At 40.8% G+C, this 17,272-nt stretch overlaps 1 protein-coding gene across 1 annotated transcript in view; it reads right to left on the bottom strand.

Annotated features, from left to right (window-relative positions):
* The window catches only part of si:ch211-186j3.6 (neural-cadherin), a 361,416-nt gene that overhangs the window by 46,532 nt on the left and 297,612 nt on the right, over nucleotides 1–17,272 (bottom strand). Inside the window, exons 24-28 of the mRNA XM_036584289.1 lie at nucleotides 9,424–9,551; nucleotides 8,389–8,516; nucleotides 6,543–6,666; nucleotides 2,748–2,928; nucleotides 1,266–1,432 (exon numbers count right to left, since the gene is read on the bottom strand). Of these exons, the coding sequence (XP_036440182.1) occupies nucleotides 1,266–1,432; nucleotides 2,748–2,928; nucleotides 6,543–6,666; nucleotides 8,389–8,516; nucleotides 9,424–9,551 (728 nt within the window). The remainder of the gene's footprint in view (nucleotides 1–1,265; nucleotides 1,433–2,747; nucleotides 2,929–6,542; nucleotides 6,667–8,388; nucleotides 8,517–9,423; nucleotides 9,552–17,272) is intronic.

Below are 17,272 nucleotides of genomic sequence, written 5' to 3' on the forward strand. Positions count from 1 at the left end.
TAATAAAAGAGAAAAAGGAGACGGAGAAGCTTCACATGAGTCACATTGTGGAGCGGTAATGAAATCTGTAGCCTGCCACTGGAGAGAATATATGATATCTCACTGCCTGTCGGAAAGACAATCCTAATGCATCCCACAAATAAATCAACGCAGATTTACATGAGTCAGAGAGAGAGAGAGAGAGAGAGAGAGAGATAGACAGAGAGAGAAAGAGAGTGGAGAGGGACTATGGAAGGAGAGAAAAAGGACAAAGAAAGGGAGAAACAGAAAGAGAGATAGAGGGAGAGAGAGAAAGAGAGACATGCAAAGCAGCAATCAGCAATGCATCATCTTGAGCCAGGTGTTTGGAAAAGGGGGAAAACAAATCTTGTAACACATGCAGGCCTCGGAGCGAGGGTCCGGCATGCATTCTGCAGGCGCATCACTCATCTGGAGAAAGGCATACTAACGCCCCTGTGGTTAAACACACGCATACACGCTGCTATAACATTGCGCCGCTGTTGTGCCGATGATTGCGGAGTCCAGCAGATGGGCTGCCGCTGCAGAACAAATAATCTTTATGTTTCACCAATTAACGCAACTCAAACATCTAGATTAGACCAGCGGCAGGTGATCACAGAAAACCAGAGCACATAAAGATCCAGCATGAAACACCAAACTCAGCATTGCACACCAACCGTTAAACTGAGCTAATGCCTATCATACAGTCACAGGGTTTTATTTTACTAGCCGTGAGGCAGATAGAGAGACGCAGAGTGGACGTGTCTGCTCAAACACAGAAAGGAAGGAATAAGAGATAGAGCAAGAATAAAGAATAAGGAAGACGATTTACACAGTTGGAGAAGCATGAAGAACACGAACAATAGCACCTCCAACAATAAACCCAGCAAGTATGAGGTCAAGAGATTACAGGTTGAGAGAGAGAGAGAGAGAGAGAGAGAGAGAGAGAGAGAGAGAGAAGAATGAAAGAGAGAAGACAAAGAAAAGGGTAGATAGATAGATAGATAGACAGATAGATAGATAGATAGATAGATAGATAGATAGATAGATAGATAGATAGATAGATAGATAGCAGACAAATAGATAGATAGACAGCAGACAAATAGATAGATAGATAGATAGATAGATAGATAGATAGACAGATAGATAGATAGATAGACAGACAGACAGACAGACAGACAGATAGATAGATAGAGAGATAGATAGATGGGGACAGAGAGAGGGACACTTTCAGAGAGATGTAGAGAGAAGTCATCAGTCCTCACCTCCAGTCTGAGGTATTCGCTCTGTTGGGCTGACAGCAGGCTGAGGATGGAGCTGCTGTGTTTTCGGGTTCGGATCAGAACCTGGACCTGCATGTGTCTGGCTGGGAGTGGGCCGGAGAGCTGGTACTGCACATGACTCCGACCGTCAAAAGAATACTCCGGTACCTCTGTCAATCACACACACACACGCACAACATGACTGCTGATGGCCAAATATAGCAAATAATTCTATGATGCTACTACTTCTTCTTTTTTTAAAAAATAAAAGAAATATTAAGTAGAACTTTTAAACACCTTATTGTGTCTAAGTCATAAAATTTCCATCTGTACTGGTATAAATTGAAAATACATTCATTCAGGCTGTCGGTTTATTGGGTTACATTGACAGTCTACTGTTTTTTTTTAGAGACACCTACCTTGTATCTACACTCACAGTCCGTTTTATCAGGTCCACTTACCACATAGATGCATCATGTAGTTCTGCCATTACTGACTGTACTTTGTAGTTCATATATGTTTCTCTACTTAGCTTGTTACCCTGTTCATCAGCAGTCAGGACCCCACAGGACCACCACAGAGCAGGAATTATTTGGGTGGTGGATCATTCTCAGAACTGCACTGACACTGACATGGTTGTGGCATGTTAGTGTGTGTTGCGCTGGTACGAATGGATCAGACACTGCAGTGTTGCTGGACTGAGATTAGTCCACCAATAAAAATATCCATCTAACAGCATTCTGTGGCCAGGAATTGACCACTGATGAACTAGAATCTCTTTAAAATGCAACAATATGAGAGTGGAGCTGGGACAATAAGTGTAGATACATGGAGGTGTACCTTATATAGCAGCCAGTGAGTATATACTCTATGATTTAGAATTCTGCTGTTATTTAATTTATTTCACTTTCTAATGTTCAACTTATTTTCCTTATCTTTATGTGTAAATCACTTACTGTGCAATTGAAACGAAAATTGTGCAATATAGGATTGTAATGATTAAGTTATTACTGGATAATAATAAAAAAGAAAAGTAATGAAAAAAAAAAACACTTGTTAATGTACAAAAGTGATTCCAAACTTCTGTAAGTAGTGAACCTAAACAAGCTGCAGGGATTGTAATACACTGCACACGGTTTTCTGACAGGATGTGTTCTGGGTGTTGCATAAACAGAACCTACTGTAACGACTCATAACGGTTCAGAATCCTTCAGATCTGTGCCAGATTTGTGTTTCTGCGAAAGCGTGGCATTGGCTGCTAACACTTTCTCCTCCCACGCACTGCACATTCAAAGCCACTGTATTGACTCCTACAGTAAAAAAGCCTTCTGTTGGCATCTACAGTCATACTCACGCTTCCTCATCGATTTACACATCCATTCACTAGCATCCCTCAGTAACCGAGTTCTAATGTCATGCCAACCTTAGCTGCTGCTTCCCTCACATGCATGCGCGTTAGGGTGAATGCTTGTGGGGTCGCCCTACCCTGTTCACACTGATGCCCGCTGTACCCGGCCATGCACTGGCAGCTGAAGGAGCCCCATTCACCGTGGCAACGGCCCCTGGTGCCGCAAGAGGGAAAGCCCATGTTCATGCAGCTGCTGTCCGTCATCAAGCAGCCAGGGCTACTGCTGAAGGAATCAGCTGGAGAGCCCAGATCGTACAGCTGGAGAAGAGACACACAAGTATGCAGCGCTGATGAAAAGGAAGGCAAAAAGCTCTTAAACTGAAATGGTAAGACAAACTAACCAAAAAACATATATAAGAGGAGCAGGTAGTCTACAAATGGACACCAGAATATAGAGACAGCCACAGCGAGGAACTGTGGGGTGATTTAAAGAGCCCAGCGCAGCTTAGCCTTGAGAAGAAAGAAAGGTAACCGAGTAAGTGCCCTTCATTCTGTTTACGAGCTGCCCATTATGCAGTCTGCCTCACTGGAAATGACCGCAGTGGTGGGCAGTGGCGGGTGAGCTGGAGGCACATAAAAGAGCCACAATGAAAGGACGAGAAAACCTTGAGGCCTTCAGTTCTCTTCATGTTCGTGCGGCCCACACGGCGATTAAGATGTCCAATCTCCGCTTTTATGAGAGGGCTCCCTGTTCATCTGTGCCGGCTCCTCATAAAGGGGCGACGCTGGAGTGGTCTGTGTCAAGACTGAGCTGGGGTTCGATCCCATTCAGGAGCTAAATGCTGCTGAACCAAGCTTATTGCTGAAGGAGGGCACAGTCGTATGCAGAAGGTGCCCTTGGGTGCCACTGGTCACGTTACATACTTATTTCACGTTTTTCTAAGTGAAAGTAAGTGCACATCCTTTACACGGTACTTTTGTACTTTCGCGCTTTTTAATGCACAATTACTGTTTGTTTGCTGGATTTAACATATTGTGGGAAAATAAATAAAACATTATGTGGCCCGTGCATAACTCATAGAATAAAGAGAATAATTAAACAGCTAATAAATATAAAATATACACCTACTTTTGCAGAAAAAATGTCATATTTCAGGTTGTATGTCTGTCATGGAGGTGAATGACATGAGGGACACACTTTCAAAAATGTAGTTCAGTCCCCTGCACTTCTGGTCAAGCAAAACTTTAGGAAAATATCAAGCTTTTGTGTGAATTAGGCAACTTTCTGGTTAAACACCAAATTATGAATATAAGGCTATACAGTACTTACGTCTTATTGTTACAAAAGTTGAAATTGCTGAAGTAAAAGTTTGTGTAGTATAAATGTAACTTTTCCTTTTATTCATAATCACTTTTGGATTTTCTATTGCCTTGTTAATAACGTGTCATTATGACATATTAAGGGATAAAAATCCTTTTTTAGCCTCATTATATACATATATATATGTCTCCCCCTCTGTCTGAGCTACCAGGCACAAGCTTTCCTATCATAGCGACCTAGCCAACTTTAGCAAATGCTAATGGTCTTCGAATGATTGGTCCAATTCTTACTTGTACTGGCCACAAATAAGACCACACGGAATGAGTACCAGACTGTACATACAGTCTCTAACTTCACACCAGCATGGCAGCATGGCAAAGTAAAGGTGGAGCTACAAGGTAGGGCGTTTCTAATAAAGTTGCCAGTGGGCATGGGTGATATTTGGGGGGGCAAGGGGGGCATTTTCCCCCACTAAAATGTTTGTCAGCTTTAATCATGGAATAGTGACATTTGTCAAAACTATCTACTATGTATAGAGGCTGATCTTCACAACACTGGCAGAGCCTGCATTCTGATGCGCCAAGTTTTCATGCAATGCAATGTACTATCGAAAGCACTGCAGTCACCAAGTTTAAATTATGCTGCGGTCAAGAGCCTAGCTAGTAGCACAGTCTCTACTCTGCTAGCAATAGGAACAGATAGCGACTTTCAAAACTCTAAAAGCACATGGTTGACTCCTGCGCACAAAACAACTACTGAGGCCCATAGTGTCCATAGAAGAGGTCAAAGTGACAGTGACTGGATCAGATGCTGACTTTACTATGAGTTACTACAAACAATTGTATTTTAGTGTACTGGACAAAATGGTTCAAGAAATCTGTGATCAGTTTCAGGAAAACGACGTGGAAAGTCTAATCGCACTGAACAACATTCTTGGCTCAACAACATATACCGAAGCGGGCCTGGTGTTTGTTTGTCATCACTATGGCTTTTCCAAAGAGGAGACAAGTGCAGAGCTATCCCTCTTCAACGCTATTCCATCAGAAGAAATCAGCTTCAATCAGCAATTAGCACTTTTTGAAGCGTCAGATCTGGGGTATAGCCTAGTAAACATCGATAACGTCCAGTTGTTCCTCATCGCACCAATGAGCAGCGCATCTTGCTTGCTTTGATTGAACTTATATGAGAAACACTTTGAGTCAGGAGAAACTGTCTGACACTGCAGTGCTGAATACTGAAAAGGCCAGTCCGGTGGTCAGTGCATTTGATGCCGTGCCCGGTGGGTGCCGTCTTGCACTTTACTAAGGTAGGACATCGTTTATTCTTTGATAATTATAAGTTATTTGCTAAAAATAGGTTTTATGCCTTCTATATAGTTGACTTAGATGACTTGCACGCCCCCCACCCCCAACTCTACATCCACTGTGAAGTTGAGAAAGAGACGAGCAGAAAGAAAGACAAAGTAAGATCTCCCAGCATCGTTTAGACCTTGAGTGAGTAAAAGAGATTGAAAAGCTGAAAGGAAAAAGGGGGAATCAGAAATAGAAACTCAATTAAGTCCCACCCATAGCCTGCACTCTTTGAACTGTCCCCTGCTCCAGCCTGTTTCATGCTTCAGCAAGTCCGCTGAAGTTTTACACAGTCTTCTCCAGCACTGCTCCACTTCCATACACGGTGCATGAATCTTGCATGCTGCAGCGGCCCGTCCGCAGCCACGGGCCAGTCGGGGGAGCGTTTTAGCGTCAAGGACCGTTAGCATCCTGAACTACTGAGTCACGGACAGCGGCACACAACCCTTCCTCCATCATAAACCCAGCGGGCCTGGAGTCAGACTCCAGAGCAGCACTGGATAAGCGTTATTTGGGGCTGATAACCCATTAACATCCACTCCAAAGTCAGCCCGAGGTGTGGAAGCGCAGCTCTTGGACAGAACTTTTAACGCATAAATACTAGATGAGCCATTCAAGGTAGATCAGCAGTACTGACAGCAAATGTGTGTAGTTTAGCTCATCTGTTTATATGCGAGAGACTGTAAAGGTTGAATAGGCAGGGACTGTTTATTACAAGGCAGCTAAAAGCCGCTTGAATACATAAACCAGAGTGCAGTGGGAATGCGTACCATTCTCTGACAAATAGCTTTCGTAGATGTTGATATATGCAGCATTCGTGTACTGTTTTTTCACTTCTTTGTGTTTTTGTTTAAGCAACAAAACCATGAAAAACGTCATTGCAAAGTGCAATTTCATGTTTATTGCCTTTGAGACTGCACTGAATTTGGTCGATGCTACAGAAGCATCAAGGGCAGAGGAATCAAGTTTTGTTTTGTTGGTAAAACTTTTCAAATTTTACTTTACCATCAACACATTAAACAGTACTTTTCTGGCCATTTTAAGGCCGTTTCATACTTTTTTGAATACCAGCACCTGATCAATATAATTTTTCTCTTGTGAAAATAGATTACATTTGCTGTCTATTGGACTCTTGTTTGTGCTTCTTCATAATACGTTCTGCTCCAACTATCAGTTTGTTGAAAACACACAGTATAATCCAATGTCAAGAGATTTGACCATGCTCGATTAAAACGTTACCGCAATTTGTATGGAATCCTCACCTTGCTGTCTACGACGAGGTTGCGGATGCAGCCGGTGAAGTGCTTGTGCTGGAGCTGGGGGTAGATGTAGGGCAGGTTCTCGTTGACCCCTCCCAGCTGGAGCACCTGGGTCACATTCAAATGCCTGTGGACAGATCAGACTGGACTAAAGCACAAGTTGCTTTCAGCTGTCCAACAGTTAATCAGCAAGTCCAGTCAATGAGCATTAATACCCATTAAAAACAGTGCTGTATGGCTTCGCGGTTATAGAGTGCTCCTTCTCATCCGTGGATGCACTCAATCAATCGCTCAACCTTTTAACCCTAATCCCTAATGTGATTATCTGGAAATCAATACGCTATCACGTCAATAGTTTACAAGGAAACATTAAATACTTTATTGATCCGCCACATCACACAGGAAATCGCTAATGTGCACCACTCGCAAAAAGGTTGCTCTGTTAATAGGCTCTCGGCTTTCACACCGAGCGCCGTCTTTATGCCCTTGAGTAAGGTACTGTACCGCAAGCTCCTTCAGGCTTGATGCAACACGGAGTCCCTGCCAACACAAAGCACTGCCCACCCCCGCACACCTCGGGCAAACGTGTAAATGAGATACGCTCAATGTACTTTCCCCACTAAGGGATTCTTTCAAAGATCTTTCAAGTCCTTAAGATGTTACTGCTGTTACTTCAGCGGTAGAACACAAGAGGGAGCATGTTATTATGAATAACATTACGGCCGCGATTTGGTCGTAGATCACCACAGCCGTGAATTCGTTATTCACAATAACACATGACCTGCAGTTTTCATACTGTTTTTGAAAAAAGAAAAGCAAAGAAGTCCTGAACACTTGATTCAAAAGTATGTTTTAACTATGGCCAATTTCTTCCGCCAAAGAAAATAGTTCCACCAGCCTAGTCTGTTTAGTTACATCCAAAAAGTTGGCTCAGGGCAATCTGACCTACTAATGTGACCCTCTTCCTCTGAACCCGACCAAAGGAAGTGCTGAAAGTCAAATGTTATCTAATACATCCATTTTTTTAATATTTGTTAATTTATGCTGTACAGTAAGTAGCAACTTCTTGTTTATTAGCGACCGGTGGTTAACAAAATGATAGAGGTACTATTAAAAAAGTGCTGTTATCAGATAAAACAACATGGGTTGAACACTTTACAACCAATCAGAGTATAATTGTATAATGCTGTGTAATAATATAATTGGTTCATGTGTAATTGGCTCATGTAGAATATGGTATATTATAATAAGCAGCTGATTATTACAAATATGTCCAATGATAATAGTTATTAAAGGAAAATTATGCTAAATGTCTGCGTAATTAAGCGGTTACGATGCAAACAGTCATTCAGAGTGGTCTGACGCACCATTCTAGAGAATCTACAGTCAGAACTGTTCACAGTGGTGGTGATAGGAACCAGACATCTGAAGTATTAAAGCCTCTAAAAACTACATCACAGAAAGTTATTATACAAAATGTCATAAATACATTGCCTGATGCCTGAGACATTGTTTCATGACAGTTTTGAGATTAGGTTTTGGAAGAAGTATATGAAGCATGCTGTAAGGCAAAACAGTACCCAACAAAAATATATTTTTTGGGACTTACCATCAAAATTGCATATAAAACCATAAAAAGTGAGGGCTCACTGGATGTAATGGGTAGGAAATACAATGTCTATATTTGCTTGGTAGACATGGTAACCACTGGTTCCTATCACCAGCATTGTAAACAAATTTTCAATGAGAGTTTTCCTTTTACAGTTCACCATTTCACATCAAACCATAACTGCAGACAGAAGACCTGATGGTGATGTGGTTGAGCACAAAATGCAAGTACATATTTTACCTATCCAGATTTGGCGTGACCCCAGTCACCTCACAGGACGTGTGGTCCTCAGTGGTCAGCCAGCTGCCCACGCCTTCCATTTCCATAACTGTGGCTCCTGCACAGCGATCCAGGGTGAAACGTACATCCTAGGAGAGACGTCACACATACTTAGTACATACTATCACACTCAGCTTGAGCACACTGTAAAGTTTCAATTTGCACTTGACCATCGGCCCACTGTCTTTCCATTCAGGCTTCTCTTCAATGACGATCTTTAAAGCCCCTTTATAGCTACAATCTCAGCACTCAACTTAAAGATGTTCAGCTCTGTTCCACTCCTGAAGGACAATGAGTCACCAGCAGGTTGCTCTTTATTCTAAAGTACATAGGTTCTTTTAAAAATGCAATTAAAGACATGAAGCCCTTTGCACGCCGCTGCTGCTCTCACACTTCTATCTGTCAGACTGTGTGAGCCACAATACAATTAAACTCAAAGAATGTCAAATAGACAGAGGCAAGAATCTGCAATATTCCTCAAGCAGCCAGGGGGCTGCTCGTACGCTGTTTGCGGTAGAAAGTGAATATTATAAATTGTAATTTGGAAATGACCCTCAGGTGGTTTCCTCAGTGTGGGTTGGATAGAGTCACTGCAGTATTGCTGACTGGGACATGCACTGCTGAAGGAGACATCGAAAAAAGATACATTCGATCTGTGACAATTGTGCTGGCAGACTTTCTGTGCACATCTGCCTTTGTCTTCATTTTCTCTCTCCCTCTCTCTCTCTGACTCTCTTTCTCTCTAAGCCTGAGCCTGAAGATCACGCTCGCAATACAAACCAGCTTTTATTCAAAGCAGTCTTCAAAGGTGATGAACCTTAGGCCAGGAGCCAAATGTTAGCGAGAGAGAGAGGGTGAGGTGCTGGCCTGGAGGGACATAGGTGAAAGGTCAGATAATGTAGGGGCGAGTGCCCCCCCCCCGGGCACTGCTGCGAAGGGTGGGGAGTGGAGTGAGGTGGTTTGGCGGAGGCCCTGGTGCCGCCCACACACGCCCACCTTGCTGTTGCTCCTCACGTCCAGTCTGTGCCACCGTCTGTCCGCCACATTCACGTTGCCCGGCAACTGCAGGACCAGAGTGCCCGAGCCGTGGTTTATCTTCAGGGTGGGAGTACCGTCGATCAGCTCTGAGATAAAGAGAGAGGGAGGGAGAGAGAGGGAGGGAGAGGGAGAGAGACAGAGAGAGACAGAGAGAGAGAGAGCGAGAGAGAGAGAGAGAGTGAGAGAGAGAGAGAGAGAGAGAGAGAGAGAGGCAAAATATCTTTGTAACTCTTCATAGGCCAGCCCAAGCCAATTGGAATCAGACAGAAGTAAACATGCACCGATGGCCAAACTCAACTTTGCAGTCATTGAAGATCAGTAACCAACTCCCCACCTCTACCTCACTGATCCTTATCAGCCCCTCACCCCCATATCTAAGAAGTTAGAAGGACATTCTGTCCTAAAACTAGCATATATTTTGTCATGATGTAGAGCTGCATTGTATCCTGAAGCTTTATCAGTTTGACAGAGCTTACAGTTTCATATCACTTTTGTGTTTCCCTCCAGTGAAGTTTTCTAACTACAACACCCAGTGTGCATTGTGCAAATATGTAAAACGATAAAGGAATGAATTAATGTAAAGGCTAATAAATGCAGTTGTGATATTTGGTGGATATTTAGCAGTAACATTCAGCAAACAAAAACATTCAAACAGCCCGTCCGTGTATTCACTCCAAAAACACTTTCAGAGTTCCAGAAGAAGGATTTCCTAGTCATTAAACAGGAAAATCTCACTCTCAGGCCTATCGTGGCACCACTGTAAGTGGTAAACAGGCATGCTTACTACAGATGTAGCAATGGTCACACTTTTAGGTTTGGCTGGAGTGACCCTATAACTTACGTTTATTTTATTAAAACAAATGATCACACATTCTATTTTGACACTACCAAAACAACCATAATGCTAGCCACATGCCAGTCAACACATGACTGAATAACACAACTTTGAACAGTTTTGAACATTTTTCATTAAAACGCAAAAAATGTTACTGCAGAAAATATGTGTTTTGGTAGTGATTCTTAATGTTACACACTGACTTTTAGATTTTGGGACACATTTACTTTAAAACAATGGCATCTAAGTGCTCACCGTGTGGCCATGAGGGACAGGGATGCAGTCTTACTTCCTGCTCTAAAATGCAGGGGTGTGGCTGAAAAGAGGCTCTGCCTATGGACTAAATCTCTTTGTATTTCGGTAGTGACATCAAAACATGAGACAGCATTTTCACTTTAAAAAAAAACAAAACAAAAACTTACAATGAATATTAACCTTTCAACTTCACTTTAAAAGAAATAAAAAGGCTTTAAAATAAAATAAAAAAAATCTTAAAAAAAAAAAAAATTTACAAGTGTAAATTTAGGGGTTTGCTACAGTCACGTTCCAATACAAAGTACCCCATAAATAATTTTTTTGGATATGTTTAGCTCAATCTCAATAAATGCCTCGAGTTCATAACATAATCCTTGTAAATATCTAAGGTCTGAATAATTAATTGTTTTTGAAATTGGTTTCTTTACTGTGGGACAGCAGAACTAATTCAGTAGGATGGTCCATATAACAGAACGTGTAAGGTGAGATAATGTTTCCAGTTTGGACTCTGTAGTCTAGCACGAAATGACGTGGACTATCGGTGAAATCGCAGCGAATCACTTGGTTTGTATGCATAATAGCATGATCTCTATTTGAATAGAATTGTCAATGCCAGTAAAGGAAACCAATATAAGACTGTAACCAGAGTAAATCAATCAGATACAGAGACAAAGCATTAGTGATACATTTTCACAGAGCCAGATTAAACTAAGCCTAGACTAAATGGGACTTTTTAATGATGAAACAACACATCCAATAAGTCCAAGACCAGGTTAAATCCATGTCTAAAATACTCACCCTCAATGTGTCAAACTCACCGTTTGATATATTTCTAAGAATGGTGAACTTAGCAATATATCAAAACAAAACAAAACAAAACAAAACAAAACAACCAGCCAGAATGCGGAAGTCCACAACAATAGATGATTGAAGAGTGTTTTATATCATGACAAAAGATCAAGAGCACTTTCTAGGATGTAGGCACCAGCATAAAGAGAAGAACACACCAGCCTGATCACAAAGGCTTTCTCGCACGATTCAAACCACCAGTACACTTACATGGTGGAACTGGACTACTTGTATTTAGTGACGAGCAGAATGAACTCTAAAGTGTACACAGTATTTCACCAAGACTGAAGACAAAACAAGCAGGAACTGAAATTCTTCCTTAACAGAACTGGCAGAGAATCACCAGAGAAGATATCCAGCACCTGGTGGGGCGAAGACTTCAGACATCGTCTGCAAAGGATCGGCAACCGAGTACTAAACCTGATTATTTCATTTAAGATTTTGTTCATTTGCTTATTGCATATTCTTCCCAGAAATAGGGTTTATAGCTGGTCTGGTTATCACATTAGCCTGGGGTCAATTTGCACAGAACTGCTATTACTGAGAGCTCTGGGTTTAACGAACTACAGAAAATCTTTCATTCCAAAATTATAACAGACTTATTAAACCCCTGGATTGAAATCTCAAATCTCATCTGTAATCACTTACATTATAGTGCCTCCACAGGCACAACTAAACTGGAGAAAGACTTGTATAATAAATAGGATATGATTTATACGTTTACATCTTCAGAAAAAGGGTACTATATTGTTACTAGAGTGGTACCCTCAGGAGTACATTTACAGTACCTTTAGTTAGGGAACCTAATTGTACCATATTGTGTTGCAGTCGTGTCTATTTTTTAAAGTTGCATTGACGTAGACCCTAGCTTAACTCCAGGCTCTTTATGTTATTTTTCTATTACAAAACGTTTGGTTTTAAAAGGTACAACAATGCACATTTTCTCAGTGAGAGTAAATGTAGTGTACTTGTAAAACTCATTTAAGGGCCTTATTTGACCTTACGACACTGTGATTCTGTGCCTATCTGTGATTTTGCATCTTTGCAATAAAAAATGTACCTGTGTAGTACCATTTTTTCTGATAGTATACTTGAAATACAGCATGTTGCAAAAGTCAAAGACCCTTTCATATTTAATTTCATGTAAAAACGGTATTTAGTACTTTGTTGCTGTTTTCTTCAGTTCGATTTGAATTGGGTAAGTCTAAATTTGGCACAGGTGAGGTCAGATGTGCCAGAGCACCAGTCAGAGTTAGAAGTATGTATACATCAGCTACTCACGTTCCTCTCCTTTACATAACGTGACTGCTCTCTTGCTGCTCCGTATCCCAGCCCAAACTCCAAGTAGGTACTTTAAACTTTTCTAAACTTGTTGACAGTGTTTTTTATGGTTCATTACACCTTTATTTATAGCGTAGCTAGATGCATTAGCAACCTGTTGCAACCTCAGTGACAAGAGTGCAGTAGCCACCATCCACACAAGAAATTTCTCCATTGTGTCTGTATATATGATCGTGACGGATCATAACAGAGGCTTATGTAACCTCTGTTTCAGAAAGATGGCCCAACATTTAGCAAGTTAGCTATAGGTTATGGATGTGTTAGTGCTACTGAGCATTCAAATCTCAGACACGATATATCTGTGATCTACCGGTCATGAGATGAAAGCCTGAGTCCTTCAACATTATCTGCAATCTCTAAATGACAACTGAACAGCTTGTTCTCCATTTGGAACTTTTCAACCACCATTCAGAGACCAGATAAGGGAAGTGGGCTGTTCTGAACATTTGAAACCATTTTGACAGGCTTTAGGACTTTTTATGTTCCAGTTTTGGAAACTCTAGTTTTTCCCTTTTCTTGTGCAAGTGGGTTACCTTAGTATTTTAAATAAATGAAGAGTGGTCTCTGATTTTTGCACAGTACTGTATATATATTTGCTCTGGTATAGACAAATCAGTAAGTAACAGCAAATAAAACCCAAACTTGCTCTGATATCCACATATAACAGCAAATAAAACCCAAACTTGCTCTGATATCCACATATAACAGCAAATAAAACCCAAACTTGCTCTGATATTTATCTGTAACAGCAAATAAAACCCAAACTTGCTCTGATATCCACACATAACAGCAAATAAAACCCAAACTTGCTCTGATATTTATCTGTAACAGCAAATAAAACCCAAACTTGCTCTGATATTTATCTGTAACAGCAAATAAAACCCAAACTTGCTCTGATATCCACACATAACAGCAAATAAAACCCAAACTTGCTCTGATATTTATCTGTAACAGCAAATAAAACCCAAACTTGCTCTGATATTTATCTGTAACAGCAAGTAAAACCCAAACTTGCTCTGATATCTGCACATAACAGCAAATAAATCCCAAACTTGCTCTGATATCTACATATAACAGCAAATAAATCCCAAACTTGCTCTGATATCTATCTGATATCTATCTGCAAATGAAACCTAAACCTGCTCTGCAGCTGAGGTAGAACGTTTCACAAACCCTTCTAAGTTACAGCCAGATATCATAATATAGGCCACAGAGGTAGATAACCCTGCAGAGCCTGTCATAATTATGATCATATCATCCTCCAGTATACGAGAACAAACATATTAGAGAAAGTTCGCTTTTATCTGAGCTAGTCGATTGGCAAATTAAAAATTAATGAAGCAATGGAGATTCCCCTAGGCTTTAAACTGTCAGACAGGGCGCTCCATGCGCAGGCGCTTGTGCCTGTCAGTGATTCTGCATTAATCAGTTTGGCCTCAGCACAAGCTGGGCCCCTTTCACCCTTGCGATGATACCCTTCGAAACCCATTTTCTGTTTCTAAGCCTTTGTCTTTGTTGCCCTTTCACTCAGTGTTGATTCCTCCTGCTCAAATGTTTGGTAGTCACTTGTTTGCTGTTTCGAATCGCTTGTCGGCCTGTGGCTCTACCATTTGAGCTGAAGAGAGTTGAGAGCACTTCTCTGAGCGTAATCCTTCTCAGTGCATGTTGCTCGGCACTGCATGGTGGCAGAGGTCAACCAAACCATGATTAAGCCATCAGGAGAAGTGGCCTGCACCGAACACATCTCCTGTCTTCATTAACTCATTCAATCACTGCCTCGCGGTGAAATTCGCCCAGTTAATTCCCTCCCGACGGAAACACAGTCCACCGCCTTGCATCAGAATCAGCGTTAATTGACTTATAGATCCTGCCTCTGAGCCATCGTCGCTGTCACTCTGTTATCTCCTTACTTTCATAACCCAACTCACTTTATCTCACATATTTACCCAACTGTTTTTGATGGGTTATTACTTACTCGTCCCCTCCTTCAGGTCCCCTTCCTTCATATAAAGATATGATGAAATGCTACTATCTGCATCTGTATCAATTCAAATGTGGGTAAGAATTGGAAGTAGGTGTGGTTTATCTTTTTTTCTTGACATCTCAACAGGTATGTACACCTACAAAAATGTAACATACGGAAAATATATTTCAAATGTTCAGTAACACTTTATTTGGAGTGGTCCTTTGTAGATGCTTAATAAACTCTTAACAGATTATCAGTAACACATCAACAACATATCAGTGAAGTCTCAGTAGTGCAGCATCTGAACACACTGTAGTGAATATCTTAAAGATGCACTGTTGATACATCACTTACATTAAGTAGATGTATTGTTCATATATTACTTCCATTATGCAAAACCTAACCTAACCCAACCTTACCCAAAACCTAACCCTAACCCTGGCCCTAATCCTAACCCTAACCTTAAACTAAACCCAAACCTAAGCCTAACCCTCATATGTTTTTGTCATGTTACTGAGAGCCTGTTGAGTGTTTCATCTAAAAGGACCACTCAAAATAAAGTGTCATCAAATATTCCCTTATTACTAACAGATAGATAAAAAAAACATTCTTTTTCATACAATTTCAAGACTCCCACACATTAACATAATTGAAATTGAGACATGGTAGGTGATGTGTTATCCTGTAACTGTCGAGCTGCACTGCATGAATGTGCTCAGTTGGTGGGGCCTCAGCTTTCATACAACATGACACAAGGCTAAGTGGCCACAGACACCATGGACTGGCCTTGAACGGTAAAGTTTGTGGGACATCTGCAATTCAGTGTTGGGAACCATCACAAAATTTGCTACAATAATAATAATAATAATAATAATTATTGTTATTATTATTGCTGTGTGCAAAAAGGTAAAGCAAAAAAAAAACCCTATTTAGTGACGTGGGAAGTAGAGTTGCTGCTAAAACCCACTAAAACCTCCTAAAATAATAATACTGCTAATATTGTTTTCTTAAAAAAGCATCTAACTTAAAAATATCATATCGCTGTTGTCAAAATAAAACCTCGTATCTCCATTTTTGACATTTTTTCTGTTTTTGACATAATTTGAATGTATCTGTGGTCATAAATATTGTGTGTAATTTTCATGATGAACAGACCAACAGAAATCATCCAAAATTACTTGGAAAGAAGTCTGGTTCCATTGACTTACATTAAAAGTAAAGTAGGTTTTTTCCTTCTCCTGTAAAGTTGTCATTTTGGAGATACGAGGTTTTCTTCTGACAACAGCGTTATGCTTTAAATACATTAATATGTATCCGTTTATCAATCTCCCTCTCTGTGAGCTTTTTAGTATTGAAATTCCATATCAACAATCTGATAGGTCGCCGCTCAGCTCATTTGCATAAAGTTCTTTCAGAAGGAGAGAGAGCAGGGAGTGCATCTGCGGTTTGATGTGTCAGTTACCCTGCATGCACACCGCCGGTGATAAAATCACTCAGCGTCACTCGGGCAGCTTTCAACTGGTCGTTAGCGTTTTAGTGTGATAGCACGCAGGCAGTATGTCCGACTGGATAATCTGATAATCTGATCATGCAAACATCATTTTTTAAAAAGCACAGGAGCCACACAGCACTTAGCCAGCATATACGACCATACAAGACAAAAATATTTTATAGTGGATATTAAAATTAAATATTTTTTCTTTCAATTTATACTCCAGCTGACCATAAATGCTTAGCAGGCTGAACTGTTTTACTCACATTGTTAACACTTGATCACGAGTGACCTGCATCGGTCTCAAAAGCAGATTCTACACTCAAAACAGTTAGCTTGACATATAACTTATGCTCAGTTCACAATGAGGCTATGTAAAGCTATCATTTCACTAAAGTTTCATTGTCTCACAGGATGTGAGAACATCTTCTCTGATTGGTTATTGCCACCCTGTGTCACTGTTCATGTGCATACCACTCCACTGTGCTTTACTGTACATATTGTAACCACAGCATCGCTTACCACGGTTACTCTTCTGCACTTTATATGTAAATAATATTGTATTTTGCACTTCTGGTTAGATGCTAACTGCATTTCATTGGCTCTGTACCTGTACTCTGCACACTGACAAGAAATGTTAATCTAATCTAATCTGAAGTTGAGCAGAGCTGAACTTCTTCAGGTCATCGACAGTCACGCTGCTGCTCGCTGTGAGTATCATTGGCTCTCATTCAAAATGAATGACTTCCGTCTGCCTTGCCGCTTGTTATATGTGTTATATAAGTTTACTGCCGTCTCTCGCCACATTATAGCACGTTATGACATTCCGCTTGATGTACATTATTGAAAAAATGTAAAAAATTAATTAAAAAAGGAATCAGCTTGCTTGGCTTATATCTTAACTTAAAACACCTTCCTCTATATGGAACAGTGGCCTACTGGGACATGAAAAAAAAAAGAGAAAGAGAGGAAAAGAGAGTGAGGGAGAGAGAGAGAGAGAGAGAGAGAGAGAGAGAGAGAGAGAGAGAGAGAGAGAGGGAGATGAATACTGTGTCTTCTGTGCATATTG

Source organism: Colossoma macropomum, unplaced genomic scaffold (genome assembly GCF_904425465.1).
Source record: "Colossoma macropomum unplaced genomic scaffold, Colossoma_macropomum, whole genome shotgun sequence".
Lineage (NCBI taxonomy): Eukaryota > Metazoa > Chordata > Actinopteri > Characiformes > Serrasalmidae > Colossoma > Colossoma macropomum.